General features: G+C 37.2%; 1 protein-coding gene across 4 annotated transcripts in view; it reads left to right on the forward strand.

Annotated features, from left to right (window-relative positions):
• DOCK4 (dedicator of cytokinesis 4) overlaps positions 1–16694 on the forward strand; it is a 256017-nt gene that overhangs the window by 129256 nt on the left and 110067 nt on the right. For all 4 annotated transcript variants that reach the window (XM_040594831.1, XM_040594834.1, XM_040594832.1 and 1 more), the window contains exon 13: positions 14425–14550. In XM_040594831.1, the coding sequence (XP_040450765.1) occupies positions 14425–14550 (126 nt within the window). The remainder of the gene's footprint in view (positions 1–14424; positions 14551–16694) is intronic.

Here is a 16694-nt window from a genome sequence, read left to right on the forward strand (position 1 = left end):
GTGCTGAGGAGCTACAGTTTGCTGTAGAGTTCTGTTCACATGCGGGGCTGGTTAAATCATTGATTCACGTTGCTTCACATTTCTGCTTCACATTTTCATCAGGAATAAAATTTCCTATTGACATTATATATTAAACTTAAGAAAAAGAAAAATGGGAACTACCTGTGCGACCTGCATTCCCACTGGTAGCTCTGCATTCCAGCTGAGCAAGATACAGAGTTGATAATTAAAGACTTAACAATAGTCTTCACCAGTCAGCTATATGTTGATGTAACTGCCATCAAAATAAATTTGGATGTGAGACTTAAGAAATGGGAGACAACTGACCTTTGTAATTGCAAGATGGTGGATTTTTGGAGATGTTGAATTTGTATGTTTTTTCTTGGGTTGTTTTTAATACCAACTTGTTACCTTTTCCTGAATGCTGTCATCTAGGGACGCAGTCAAACTTGAAATATGAAGCAGAAGCTTAAGAGTCTATTGTTCTTGTATTCAAATATTTTCTTGTCCCTGTGAAACACTGATTAGTTGAAATATGACTATAGAAAAATCTCGTATAAACTCATTTTTCAGGCTGTAGTGTAATTGTAATCCCTTCCATGTAGTAGATTTCATGCTTCTTTAACTTGATTTCAAGCATAATGATTATCTTGAAAATGTATGTTCAACAGTCTTTAGCAGATAGCCAAGAAGCACGTAAAAGCTCATGTTATTTCTCAGGACTGAAGTTATATATTTAACCATTTCTAATCCTGTTATTTTGTCCTATAGAATCTAGCCACATATATACATATATTTAAGGTTTAGAATATCATGCACGTTGTTGGACAATAAATATAAAAATCATGTAGTGAAAATACAAGATCACATTACTGAGTAAGTATAATGTTGGCTGGCTTAAATATGTTAACCGTATTCTTGAAGGACAACATACTCTTGGTCATTCTGACTGTCCGTGCAATACCTGCTTATTCTGTGTTACATTGCTTATCCTATTATATTCTCATGAAGCTAGAATCCACAGTTAAGCACCCAGCTGTCCTAGGAGACATTGGATAAATCTGAATACTCTCAATTATATGAATATTTGACATGAATTTTTTTCCAGGTTACAGGGTGCTAGAAACTTAAAGCTAGCAAATTGAAGATCAGTTACATTTTGAAAAGGGCTGTCAGGGGAGGGAGGCGAAGGGAAGAGCAGCACAGAATTCCAGCACATGTGGAAGTTGGAGAGGGAAAGAGGAAGTGAGCCATAACACCACTTCGAATGCTGAGCAACTGAAAGATAAACTATGAAAGGTTATTTACGGCAGACGTGTGAAATTTGTTCCTCTGCTCTTGCTTAGCAACCCGAAAAAGCACTTAAAAGGCTTTTGCAATATGTTCAGATACTTCTGCTGACACCTCATGGAAAATATCGTTGTTACACTACTTTTATTTTGCCTTTGCTGTCTTTCTGTAATAGTATTGAACGGCTGGTTCTAAAGCCTCATTAGCCTTGTCTGCCACCTTATAGTTTTCAAAAAAGGAGAAAGTCTTGCATTACAGGAGATATAGGTGTTTTTTCTCTCTTAGAAAGCATTGTAAGTATGAGCCGAATGTAGGAAAACTTGAATTTTTTGTTTATATCATACTTGCCCTTTTCAAATCACATTAACAAAACTTAAGAAAGGAAACACAGTAAACAAACAACTGCAAAGGTGCTTCAGACCATTGTCCTCTAGGCTTGTTCCGTCTTCAGATTCTGTCCTATACAGTTTCTTTCAGCTCAGGAGATTTTCACACTAAGTCTTTCGTTTCCACAAATTACCTCCTTGGGCTGAAAGAGTTTATCAGATATTTCATGATAATCCTCAGAAAAAAGAATTCTTTCAGTTTTCTGGGGAAGATTAAAAAGGAACCTGAAATGTACTCAGTGTCTTGCCTGTAAAACACATATTACCAGACTAAGCATTAGTGTCTAACATTAAACCCCCACTCCCCCCAAAAGTATTGTTTCTACTTCAACTCATGACAGTTCTTCAGTAGAGAATCCTCTTGCGTCTTATTCTCAGCTTGTGTCTAAAAAAAAAAAATCAAATAAAGGCAAATAACCATCACTTCTTAATACCGCCCAGAAAGAAGCAGAGGACAGATGTTCATGCCCTTTCTTCTTAGTGGATGCAGGAATGGAAGGACTCAGTCTCATGGATAATTTAACATCGTTTGCTGGAGTGGGAACTGGATTTTTCTGCATGAATTTGCAGCCTAACAGACTAGAGTAGCAGGTAGTGGATCAAATTACTGTTCACCACTAGTCTTTGCAGCTGGTACCATGTGTCAGCTTACTGGAAGACACCTGGCTCTGCCTGGTGTAGGAGACCAAACCGTGAATGCAAAGGCCAAATTGTATAGCCTTTGCTGCATTTAGTAGCATTGCTATTTCTTACATTGAGTTTTGTAGTTTTTGTGGAATAAGTACTAGTAGATCTAGATGATTTTGTAATTGTTAAACAAACCAGGTTTCACTAATATCTGGAATGGAGCTGGCTCTAAAAACTATAATATATTTTCTTAGAAGCTAGTTACTTTGTTTTAAAATGCAATCATCTGTGAAAAAATTGAGTCAGTGAAATGTATACTGCAGATACAGAAAACAGTTACTGGCTTCTCTCTAACCACATAAAATCATCCTTTATCCTCTTGTGGTATATTTTAGATAGTGAAACCTAGACAAAGTCATTGCTTTCATATCAAAGCTTGGGCTTCTGTCAAATGTCAAAATCTCTGTAGGGTTTGCAGTGTGGGTCATAATTGCAGATCTTCCTCTTCGGGTGGGACTGTGAGACTATACTCTGGATCTTTCTTGGGACTACGATAAATAAGTAGTATTGGGTGTGGGCTGCTTTTCTCTTTAATAAAGCAGGCAGTAACGCACAAAGTGCCTTGTAAACTGTTATTGATCTTATAATAGCTGCTTCATTTTCTCACAGAATTACTGTGCTGTGAGTAAACCTGTTGATTTTAAAATGTTTTGAAGTGTGTTTTACAGCAAAGAGCAAGAGAACAAGGCCAAATCTGGTTGTTATAAACATGGTTCTGTTAAAAAAAAAAAAAAAGTAAAATAACCGAAATCAGAGAATGCTACTTCAGTTTTACAGACAGATGCAGTATCATGGGCTTCTTTTTTTTTCCCTGATTTTCAATAAGAATTTATCACTTGCAATTTTGTATTCTTGCTGATAGCACTACTTCTTTTCTTTTTTCCCCAGTTCTTAAGACTTTCAAAAGTTGAAAGGTATGGGGTTTTTTAACATAGCACATGATGATGGAGGGAAGGTCTAGTAATTGGAGCAGGGCTTTATGTCTAGTGATTGGAGAGTCCTTTGGGCTCTGAAGGCAGAGGGTTCTTGTCCACAACAATTATCCACTTACGACTGTGAGCAAGTCACACAGTTAAATATTGATGGTCCTTACTGTAATACCTACTTAAAGGCCATCAGCATCTTCCAAGTACCTCCTTAGGCACCAGATCTTCCTGTAGGTATCTAAAGGTAAGGTAATTTTCATATCTGCCACTGCTTGAAGTTGAGAACAGGTGGGTAGCTGGACGCACCCAAGGACATGTCAGGATATGAGTGAGCTAGATTTAGCTGCTTGGGCACTAAGCTGAAAAAAAATGCTGGAGGTGATTGCTGTGACTCTTGTGCCTATGCTATTTCAGGGAATAGATAAATATTCACTGGGTTTACTACAGAAATTATTTACCCCAGTGTTTGAGACGTTCTTCAAAGACTCTGATTTGGAAAAGGATTTTCAGTCTGTCTCTCATGTCCCAGATGAGCATGCTAAACACTTGGCTTGTCAGACTTCCCTGCAGCAGCTATTCAACTTCGTATACAATCAGGAAATATTCATTATACCATGGGGAAAGTGAAAGTGGCTTTAAAGCCTGCCAAGTAGTGCATGATTTTCCTAAGTGTGATCAGTATTCATGTCCTCTTAGCAAATCCTATAGAGGAGAGTTTTAAACCTTGATCTTGCGTTACATATAAATATTCTCCCCATTGAGTTAGTGTATAAAAAAATACTTAAAAAATTGTTGAAAAATGCACTATGGCTTCCCCTTTCTTTGCTTTTCTTTGAGAATTTACTTCACTTTCCTAACATTCTCATATATAAGCTGTTGTGTAAATGCCGATTTAGATTCCATTATAACAAGTCTTGAAAAGCTGCATGTGCCTGATGCAGTAATTCATGAGAGCTGAGACAAGGATACACATGCTTTTCAGTTGTTACAGCGAAGGAGGTGAAAATCCTTTCAAATCCTGTAGAGATTAAATAACTGGTGTAAGAAATTATAAATGTATCCAGCTGCTTTGTAGCCTTGGACTCTTGTGTGGATTCCACAAAAATAGCAAATGTAGTGGGAAGGCCTTTTCCTGTGCCATTTATCTTGAAATGCTCTGATGAACTAGGCATGAGTGATGTAACCTAATTGCATGCTTACGGAACGCAGTGTTGTGTATTCTGGGGTGGCAATGCCAAAGAACTTATATTGCAGCTCCCCTGGAAAGACTAATTGATGGGAGGGCCTGAAGCTTTAGAGGAAACACATTCAAAACGGTGGGATTTCTCTTGCCACTCTTGGCTCGAGCATGTTTTCTTCTTTTTTTTCTTCTTTTTTTAAAATATTGTGGCAGTGTTAATTTTTTAGCTGTTGTAGAGGGGGGCAGAATACAGCTCTTAAAATTACCTAAATCATGTCCTCTTGCATACAGTTGAGGTCACAAAAATAATAAAATCAGAAACTAGTATAGTGTATCTAGTAGATTGCAGGAACGTGAATTTTTGAATACGGTAGAGGCAAGACCTGGATTGGCAGGCTGATTTTAAGACAAATGCAGGTTGTGTTTCAATTTGTAAAAGACTGGGTGAAGTCTGTCAGCCACAAACTATTAACTTCTTTCTTTACGTATGTTCAAAAATCTGTAGGCAGAGGGTCATCCAAAGTGGTGCTCCCTAACAAAAAGAGACTGGTCAATAATTGAGCAACAGCATAATACCCTGACTGAAGCATGGAGGACTCGAAGCCCATATTGTTGACAGATGTTTGCCAAGAATCCCATCATGAGGAAGGACAAACTGTCATCTTAAGTGGGGAAAGTAATTTCTCAAATCATACAGTAAGTTAGGTTGGAAGGGTTCTCAGGAGGTTATGCGGTCCCACATCAGTTCAAAGAGGAACCAGCTTCAAAGTGGGATCTAATTGTTCAGTGAGGCTGCTTATTCAAAGGCAAACTTCATTACACTGCTATAATTTTAATTAAACCAGACAAAGTAAGTTTCAAAAAGTTAACATCCTTTGGTTTAGGGAGCTATTGTTGCCTCGTATGTATAGTTTTTTTCCACAGTGTACATGTCAGTTGGCACTAAATCTCAGTCTAGATCAGTGGTCATGTAAGACTCAAGGAAGTCACAAGGTAGATCGTCGCAATGCATGGACTCATCTGACAAGACACAGGTTCTGAGACAAGTATGGCAATGGGGACAGTTGGATAGAAAAAGCAGTGCATGCCTTGGGGCAATATATGTCTCCCCATGCCTATTTCCCTGCATTCAACAGCTTATTGGCACTCTAATAACGTCTTTTCTCCATGGTTACTGTCAAACACTAAGAAATTAAAAAAAAAGGTGGAAAACCATATACTTTGTCTATTTCGTCTCCTATTACAAAAAACAACCTTTGGCTTACAAATTCCTGGATTCAGAGGGGGGAGCCTGTTAGAGTAGTCGTTTACCTTGCAGTGGAGAAACTACAGAGACCCCGTGAAGTGAGATAACTGAGAAACATAATTTTTCCACACTTTTGTAGCTTTTCATCATAATGAAATCAAATACAGCAGGGTATTGGTAGCTCAGTATAAGTTTACAGAGTGCACAGTATTTCTAGAAACAGGGCTGTGGTAACTTAGAATATATTCTAGATACAAGATGTAGTGTGACTGTGTTTGCATGACACTACCCCAGCAGTTCAGTGTTACCCCACTCACAGTTGCAAGGAGAGCTGCTTCTTGTGAATCAAGTGAGAAATGTCAGATGGGAAACAAACTGTGTATTCCCTGCTGTGAGCAGCTATGGGTTTTAGCCACAAAAAAGAAGACATAGGCTCACAATGGAGAACTGAGTGCAGCAATGGCTAGTAGAAGATGAGAAGGAAGGAGAAAAGGAGTACTAACATACTTAACAGAGAAGATAGAACAAAATTAAGTACCTAACTTTTAGGTAGCTCCTGAGCATATGATTAATCACAGAGTAGTTCTCTGGTGTTTGTCTCTTTTCAGCAGTGTTCACAGATCAGTGGTGTTCTGAAATGTATTTTGCATCTACACATCACTAACATTTAAACAGCAAATGCATTTAATTATTTTAGTTCTACAACAATCTGTTAATCTGTTGGTTTTAATCTTTGTTATATTTTGTGACAAGGAGATCATGTGTATTCCATTTTGATGTGTTTAAAAATCAGTTGTCACTGAAGGCTGCTATTTGAAATATATTTAAAATAAGAATAGTACTCATGTGCACTGAAAGATTAAATATATAATTAAATATATAGAGAATTTTGCACCTAAAATTGCTCCAGGATCATTTCGCCCTGATAACTTTGACATATTAAAAAAGGCAGTTTTAGAGCAGCTTTTTAGACAAGGATTTGTAGAACTTTACTTTTTCAAGTAATTTTTTACAGGATGGATGTTATTGTTCAGCAGTTTAATGTAAAACCCTTTTGCCTAATTCAGGAGTAACCAAATCTTTAAAATCTATAGCCTAATCTAGCATGTAATATTAATTATGGTGGGTTTGGGAAAAGTAATCATTAAAGGTGGCAGACTTATTGAGCAGTCAGATGTAATCGTGTGCATTTTTATAGCAGTTCAAGCTTGTGGTTTTGTCTGTTAAAGTTCTGGCTTTACAATAAGGATTTAAAAAACCAAGTTTGGGGTGGGTTTTTGGTGTAGTTACCTTTAAGTGTCATCCTGTGCTGGAAACAAGGGCTCTAATAAAGTTAAATTCATACTGTGCTCTTGGATGTTGCTAAAAGACTTGTTTTTAAAGAAGAAAGAAAAACGTGCTGTTGTGGTACTGTCAGGGACATCTTATATCCAGTAGAAGCTGTGACTTGCTGTTCATCTCAGTGCTGTGATTATAGAATCATAGAATTGTTTAGGTTGGAGAAGACCTTTAAGATCATAGAGTCCAACCCTTAACCCAGGACTTCTAAGTCCATTGCCAAACCATGTCCCTAAACACTGCATCTACATATCTCTGAAATACCTCCAGGGATGGTGACTCAACCACTTCCCTGGGCAGCCTGTGCCAATGCTTGACAACCCTTTCAGTGAAGAAATTTTTCCTAATATCCCATCTAAACCTCCCCTTGTGCAACTTGAGGCCGTTTCCTCTTGTCCTATTGCTTGTTACTTAGGAGAGGAAACCTACCCCCACCTGTGTACAACCTCCTTTCAGGCAGTTGTAGAGGGTGGTAAGTCTCCCCAGAGCTTCATTTTCTCCAGACCAAACAACCCCAGTTCCCTCAGCTGCTCCTCATGAGACCTGTGCTCCAGACCCTTCACCAGCTTCATTGCCCTTCTCTGGACACGCTCCAGCACCTTTTAGAGTGAGGGGCCCAAAACTGAGCACACTGTTTGAGGTGCAACCTCACCAGTGCTGAGTACGCAGGGTCAGTCACTTCCCTGGTCCTGCTGGCCACACTGTTTGTGCATGTGATTGAAACGGTACCCAGTTTAAACCCAGAAGTTTCTCGCTAAAGCTACATAATGGGAATAGCTGGCTCATATTACCATCTTGCAGTTAGGTTATGTCTTAGCAGTGAGGTTTTTATAAGACTTTTCCAAAAATTCATTCTGCTTGCTACCATTGGTGTTGTTGACTTCCTTTATCTACTGAAGGAATACAAAGTCTTAAGAATACTTCAGATGATACGTTATAGAACATATATGCATGATTTTAGCTCTTCAAGGGTTATATTTACAAATTCATTACAAACATTACCTGGGCTTTTATGTTGGTGGAGGTTTGTTTTAACACTTTCTTTAGGTCCCAGTTAAAAATTTACTGTTTCATTAGTTGAAGTAAGAGACGTAATTAGAATGCAGGTAGCTAAATTTTCAGTGCAGTGGTGTGAAAGCGGTTTGCATGGCAGAGCTGCACTTCATGAGGGAGAAAATAACAGGTGTTCACTGGATCCTGTTGTCTGTTATTTGCACTAGAAGCAATATAAAATACATATAATTGTAAAATTGTGTATTTTGTGCAATGCCTAATGTTCTAGTTAACAAACCAGTACGTAAAAGTGTAATTAAAAAAAAATTAGCAAGATGATTGACCTTTGCAATAGAACAATATGGTGTGGAAATGGGTAATGACATGCTGTGTATATTGTTTATAGCAAAGGGCATCAAGTTAAGAGTTTGAGAAGTTATTGCTGAGATCTTTTGTTGTCCTTAAACTAGGTGCATGTAATAGTCACGTAGCCTCCTGGTCCTCTAACCTTCAACCTACAGTGATTCTGGCAAGAAATACTTGAGGCTCTGCCACCTCCCTTGTAAATAAATTCCAAGCCAGTTTTCTTGTGATAATATAATGCCATTTGCATGTAAGTGTTTATGTTCCACTTGAAGAAGAGAAAAACCCCTGCCTTTCCACACTTGGCATTTCTGACAAAAGCCTGAGGCATGAGAGCTCATTTAATTCATGAGCTCCAAGAAAGTTGTCAAAATTTTGCAAAGGTTGTTTTTCTTGCATTCTTTTTCACTGAGCTAAAACCCCCAGAATTTAAAGCTGAGAAGAGACAGTTTGGACTTTTCCTTTGATAATGCAGAGTAATCACAATCAAGTCTTTAACAAGGCCTTTAACTGAACCTACCCCTCCTTTTTTTTTTTTTTTCCTCCTTTCTGTTCCCAGACCGATTTGTGGGATTTACTACCTAGATTTTGCTGTGGCCAAGTTGCACAAGATTTATACAATTGTTTTTCTCAGATCACATTAACTCAATAAATCACGTTTGCCAATAATAGTGTGGAAATCCAGTGGCTTTACCTTTGCAGTGGTACTTTGGACACTTTAAACACTACCAGAAATGGGAACACCTGTATGCTTTCAGAATACTTTTAACACCCTTTGGCAGATATATTTGGACAGATGCCTTATTTCATTACCTTTCTTAAAATGCAAACAGTGTTGAATAGCATTCTGTCTGAGCTTTTTTTTTCTATCAGCTTCCTGAGCAGCTGCTAGGCATTTTCTTCTTAATATGATCTAGGATTCTCTGCTGCTAGTAGATAGAAGCTGAATGCAAATGCTTTCCCCTCCCCCCAGAAGCTCAAATGCAAATAAGTGGTCTGTAAGCATAATGAACAGTTGCCTTTTGTCATAAATAAATGCAGAAGTCAATAATGCAGTATAAAAGCTGTTTTAAGGTAAAACGACAGATCTGACCAAAACCCTGGAATGCTTATTCAGCAACTTGTCAATTTTCTGTATTCTATTTCATCTGAATGATAAAAATAATCTGTAATGACCTGTGGTACAAGTTAATTGTGAGAAATTTCATGTCTTGCAAAAGAAATGAAAGCAGATCTGTTTGCAGTACCACACAGAATTTTGTAGTAATATTTTCAAAGCTGGAGTAAATAAAGAATAGCTAATTCAAGAGGTTTTAATTACCACCAGGGCAGTAGTTGTAATTTTTTTCTGGAGGGACAAAGATACACTATGTACCTAATTACAGAAAATGTGCCAGTCCTTCAGAGACTGCATAATAATTTTCATTAAGTTTTAGCTCCTAATGTACAAGAAATGAAAAAAAAAAATTAGGGAGTTTTGGATAGATTCTAGGTTTCATAGATAGTGTAATGATCATATCAACCACAGTCAGATGTGGTGTATGGTGGCATGCTGCAGTTTTCTGTTTAGCTTTTTCCGTACACAGCTGTACCATCAATAATGCTCTGATTTTTTTCTAAAGCTGATCATTTTACTGTCTAGTGCATGAAATGGTTTCAGAACTAATGTTGACATACATCATCAGAGTGGAATAAATTAAAACTAAAGTATATAATTTTTTTATATGACAGAGAAGTTATTAATGTTTCCATAGGAAGAGCATCAATGAATTAACTTTCTGTCTGCATACACAAAAAGATTATCTCTGAATTCTTTTAATTGCGTTCCTTTTCCTTCAGTGTCTTCTCCATCTCTCCCAGATCGGCCACTGACCAAATTCTTTGGAATCCTGCTCCACCTTGACCCTGTCTCATTACTGCCTGGTGATCAAACCTTCCTTTCTAGGACTAGCAACATTTCCCCTCCACCTCTTCATTTCCTCTCCGTAGAGAAAGCTTTAATCACCTGTAAATTGAGTTTAGTTTCTAGCCGTTATGGTATGCAAAGTCTAGGTTACATTTTGGTGAGTAAGCTGCCGTCTTTCAACTAGTTGGTTCCTCTTCACTTTGTTTTGCGGTGTGTCTGAGGGAGTCCCTCTTCACTTCAACTGAATGTGCGACCTTCTGAAAATCTGAATTGCTCTGCAACATGTCAGTGTGTTTTAAATGATGTCAGTTAACTCTAATTGATAGTGAGTTAACTTCATTTGTAATAAGGATAAAAACATCAGTCCCTTGTAAAATGTGAATTATTCCATCTTTTTGTAGTACGTCGTCCCCATGGCTTTTATTTTAGATGGATGGTTTCTCAGTTGTGGTGGATGTCTAGACTCTTTGGCAAGCGTATTTTATTTCTTTAGACCCATAAATACAGGATTGCTGTGGCTTGGAACTGGCCACTGGCTTTGCGTTTAGCTGGCAACACAGTCCCCATTACCTGTCTGGCTGGACTTGTCTTAGCCTGCCTTGAGATTTGTTCTGACTTATAAAAGCATTTATCTAATGACAAAATAATAAATTCCATCTCCTTTATTTTAGCTCTTGCTTAGCTTTGTACAGCTGTGTGGTGTAACCTTCTTTGGTATTAGATGCTTTGTATTTAATAGGTAGTTACAACATGTAGTCACTATCTATCTATCTATAACCCTAGACTAAAACGGAACGTAGAAGAGTAAAGACATGTGACCATTACTGAGGCCTTGAAAGTACTGGCATAGGTTGACACTAGAGGCCTCAGACCTGTGAACAGCTCACCAGTGTCCAGTTACAGGTCATCAGATAGTGTGACCTTGAGAGCAGAAAAAAAAAACCCAACAGTTTTAGAGGAAGCAAAGAGAGCAAAGAACAGATATGTGGCATGTATAAAACACATCATAAATGATGAATGAAGATGTATTGCAGGCTTGCAGACCCGTGAAGAAATAGCAAAGTGTAGAACACATTAACAAACATGAAAGTCACTCCAAGAGGAGCCTAGACGGAGAAGAGGAAGAAACAGGCAACTTCCTACTCATCATGGCAAAGGGCTTGGGAGGCTGATAACTCATTCACCATACCTCGCCTTCCAAGGTTGAAACCATTGACCTTATGACCCCAGAGGGACAGTGGAAGGGTGAGCCATGGGTAGATAGTAGAAAGATTGTGTGTATGTACGTCACTTCAACAGTATGTATATTGTTTAGAGTGCATCGGTATCATTGTAAATGGACTAATAATAACTCTTGATTAGACTGTTACAACTTCCATTAGACAACTTTCATTAGGACTGGCTTTTCACATACAGTGTGTTCCTTTTGCCCATCACAAGATCCTGAATGTAACAAATCAGTGGAAATTCAAGCAACCTATTCTCTAACTTGGGTATCACGCCTCAGTAACAGTGTGCATCTTCTGATTTTTAGGCTCTTAACTGCCCCCCCTTGCATTTCCCTGCAAAAACTAGTGTTTGAGAGAACAATCAATGCTTAACTGCGGATTGCCTTCTTTGCATTGGTTATATGAAGTCCATATACTCCTAACTGTTAGCATTTTTACCAGATTTATCAGATCTTCTGCTTCCCTTCTTGTCAATTCCCTTTTCATTTGTCAGCTGGATCCTCAGTGGTAAGATTTGTTGTTTCCATTCTAGTTTAGTTTTACTCTTTCCTATTGTACTGGACTGTTTTTAAGCAACTTTGCTATCTTTAATCTAATGGTCTTCATTATTCTGAAGAGTTGGGGGTGCATACCATTTATATTCCGAAGATTTATTCAAACTGTAGGTAAAATGACTAAACCGTGTTTTAGGTGTGTTCACTGAGAGATTTTCTTGATGCTTTTGGACACAAGAAGATAAGTTTTCATTTTCTGACAGCAAATGCTGTGAAATACAGAGCTCTTAATATCTTCCTCACCTTGCGTGAGGAAGTACTTCAAATGCTGACAGGCAGCTTATTTCTGAAGTTAAAACTATTTTGCCATTGGTGAGGAGTTTTTGACATTTATCTCCTTCTTGAGCTAAATAAAATTTTTCAAGGAAATTGTGGAATTTGTGCATAAAGGACAACTGGATTTGAGGTCTTCAGGTTTTGTTTAGAAAACACAATAACTTTGCTCAACACCAGGCGGTGTACATTATCTGATTAACGCTGTTGTGGTTGATCTGGAGGAATGGCAAATGTTTTTTTAGGTTTCCAAGGAAACAGTGCAATAGGGCCATATGGGGGTATGAATATACATATGTACGTATAACAATTTCTTAAAATATGAAGGAAACAAGATTGGAGGTGGACTAGATATCCATATTTATATATGTGAGCTGTACCAAGCCTAGCTTTTCCCATCCAGCAATAAAGAATCTTTCACCTGCTCTAAAAGACTCATGAGTTTTGCCTGTATGACTTCTTACCAATCTCCTGTACCATCAGCTGGCCATAATGTAGTTGTCTCATCTGCACCAATGATAATTGTCACTGCTACCTAAAGGTTGTTAACTGGGTAGCCACAGAAGCATTCCCATTACCAAGACAAATAACGTCCATGACATTAAATACAGTCCTTAAAATAAAAGACTTCACTGAATGCTTTTCCTTGTAAGATTTGTTTATGTACTCAGTTGGAGATGTGTAGGTGAGCTGTTTTTCATCAGAGAATGGAAGTCTGGTCAGTGTATCACATTCTCTGGAGTTGCCAAAATAAAAAAAAATGTAAGTGTAGGTAAGAGGAAAAAAAGATAAAATTGTCCTGCTAATTACATCTCTGATCTCTTTAGTGCAGTAGCCTGGATAGTACAGATTTCTCAAACTCTGATTTAAGAACTATCAAACTTCAAGTAAATTTATTCAGTTAAATAGTAACATGATTGTAGGGGAAATTTCTTCCAAAACCCAAAGGACTGATGAGCTTGTTGTTCAATCTGTGCATACATGTTATTTACACAAGTTTAATCTAAAGTTAGTTATGACTCTTCCGAGTTGTCTGTTTATCTCCAGTTGTTCAGTGTGTATGAAGAGTTTACTCTTATCTTCTCCTTGATCTGCATGTTGACACGTGATATACTGTTGTAATGTTGAAGGTCAGGGAAAATTAATCTTTACAAGATGTATTAGCCTGACACTTGCCTCGGTGATTATATTTGAAATAACCAAAAGGCATGCCTGTTGTTTTTGTTAATCTCAGCTGTAATGAAGTATACTGTTTGCAGCTTGTTTGTATACTGCAGATATATTAGAAGAAGTTACTCTTTCTTGGTTCTAGAGGAATAAATTTTGGAAAGTTATTGTATGGCCACCATTGCATTTTGCATGTAATCAGTCTTGCTCTTTCCTATCTTTGCTAGAAGACATCTGACGAATATTGAAAAAAAAATTTAATTTCAGTTCTTGTGAAATTACTGTACCTAAGAAAAAATTATTATGCAATATTGGTTTAATAGTTTGTTTCATCAGATTTTAAATTAATCTGATACAAAGTTATACAATTTATTAAGTGATGCATTGTAATGGGACTTCCATTTTTCTCACATAGATGGGGACCATTGTGTTTACACCTTTTCTTGCATGCCAATGAAGGCAGCACTGTGTTGAAGGAAGTGAAAAAATGAAATGGTAGCAAATATACTGATTGACATTTCTCTAAATTGAAGTTTTTATAATTCTTTTTGCAGTTAAGGCCTCAGTCCATCTCCATTGAGATAACTTTGATCTAATGTGTCATTGTAGTTCAGTTACATATCAGTAGTGATTTGCTACTGCTTTTTCAAGGGTTGTTTGTTGCAAATTGCTTTCAAGTCTCTGTTGGTTTCTAGATGTTGGTAGCCTTCCCAAATACAGAAAAAAAATTGAGGTGAGCTGGCCTGGTATTACTGAACTTCCTTTGAATTTTCTGAGTTCTCAGGAATGCATATATACTTCTAAGTATATACAATTTTTAAGAAGTAGTGATCACCATAATCTGTTTGAATGTCTTATTTTTCCTTGTTTTTCTCTTCATTTTCAGGTCTGGCAGTTTCGCTTCAGTTGCTTCATGGAGACATAGAACAAATTAGGAGAGAGTATACATCCAGGTTTACCCATGGAGTATCCATAACAAGGAAACTAGGTTTTTCCAATATTATAATGCCTGGTAAGTTTAAAAGAAAAAACACTCAATAAGCAGTAAAAGAACTAGTGAGAACTAGTGAGAAATTACTTAGTTTTCAGCGGATTTCCAAACAAATACTGTATTGTAAAACTTCTTAAACTTTTCCAGAGACTTTTATATTAGTGTTTTTCAGATAGATAGAACAAAACTGAGTCCCAGTGGCCCCATTGCATTATACATTGTATAGTTAGCTATATTAATGCCAAAAGGGCATAAAGCCATAGCAACCTTTTTTGAGAGTTGGAACCCCACTTTAGAGAAGTGAAGATGATTGAATGCAAGACTAATGAGCTCTGTGCAGAGAAAAAGATAACCAGCAAGAACTTTATGGTCTTAGGGGCTGGTAACTCTCTGAATAAGGATTCACAGAATTTCACTGACACTCTACAGCTTCTGGTTTCATGTGGTTTGTGTCTCAGACTGGAAATGAAGACACTGGAACTGGATAATAATAGGGATGTAGAGACTTTATTTTAATTATATGGTATGACAAAATATGCAAATACTTAAATAGATACTAAGGAAGGTAGAAAAAGTGTGTCAATATGAACATGAAGAAGCAAATGTAGGAAAAAAATAGCATTGATAGCTATAGTTCCATCCCTGAAATGAAATTAAGTTTAATAGGTTGCTGGAAATTATAAGGCAGATGTCTCTTTAAAGGAGAAGCATAGTTGCAAGCAGACTAAAGCAGACTAGTTTGGCATGATTATGGTGTTGTGTTGTTGCTGAGAAATGTTGCAGGGAGGAGCTCACATCTTGATTTCGGCTGAGTCCACACACAGTGCCTTGACTCTCTCAAATGTAAATCATCCTCATGACTTTGCAGGTTTTTAACAGAGGCTACCTTCTTAAAGATCTGTCTTTGCATGCATGGGTACCTAAATCAAAAGTAAACTAAGGTTCTGAGGCAAGAACAAATAAGCTGCAATACTTCACTAATCAAGGAGGTGTTAAATAGGCGTTTAAAACTCAGTAATGAGACTCAGCTTTAGCTATGGGCACATATTTCTCTTGAACTTCTGCCTGAAACTTGATAACTGAAATTTCACTCTTATGTTCTTACTGCCAGTTAAACATCTGTCCTTCTGCATCCTTGATCAGTACTACTAATCACTTAAAACATACACAGAACACAAGTTAATAAAACAGTTTTAGCATTTTTATGAAAATACTCTACTGATGTGACTGTAGTATTTAGAACAATAAAACACGAGTCACGTGCCATTTAATTTGAAAGCAGATTATGTATGTTTAATGGAAGCATTCAGTTTAAATCTTAGGGCTTATTAGCTAGAATTTCTCTGTTGTATTATCGTTGAATTTGTAATTTGAATCAAATGACTGTTATAGATAATATGGCTGATAACATGGAGGCAGTCTTTACTGAATACACTGTAACTCCCATTAAGAAACCCTTCTCCATTTATCTATATTTAGTGACCTTCTGCTCTGTTACTAAATTTTCGAAGTTCTATGCACAGCTCTTGTATCCCCTCACCTTCCAGTTGTGAAATAATGTGATGTGCTAGACTGTGAAAAACATGTTACAGCAGACTCTGTAATCAGCTGCTGAAGGAGTTTCTCAGCTCAAAGAATTGTGTAGGGTCAGTTTGTCCTGTTTTTAGTTAACAAAATAATACATTGATTCTGTGCTGCTTTCTCAGTCCAAATATATGCATACCTCGGTTTAGAAAATGTACAAATTTTATTTTATGTTTACTGGCATAGAAGAGACTTCTCCTAAAGAGAAATAATTATGTTACTCTTGCAATGATGAGTTTCAAGGGCTAACCAGAGCAGTATGCCCTAGGCACTGAAATGCCTGCAGGAGCCTAGCCTTTGAAATGTTTTTTTTCTTTTCAAGATCCTCTTTCATTTTGTTTCTTTTCTAGTGTCTTCTTTTCAGAGATAAATTAGAGAACTTCAACTTTTGGCACTGGAAATGGTCATTAATTAGATCTTATTTTATAATTTTGTTGAAAGAAAGTATGTTGCAGTGGCTAATTAGCACTTAGGTTAGGGTTCTGAACCAGACTCTTGAATTATTCAATAAGAAATACTTCATGCTGCTAAACTACAGTATGTCTTTTATAAATGCCGTATTTTAAGTCTCTCTCATATTC

The sequence above is a fragment of the Falco naumanni genome, chromosome 5 (genome assembly GCF_017639655.2).
Source record: "Falco naumanni isolate bFalNau1 chromosome 5, bFalNau1.pat, whole genome shotgun sequence".
Taxonomy (NCBI): Eukaryota; Metazoa; Chordata; class Aves; order Falconiformes; family Falconidae; genus Falco; species Falco naumanni.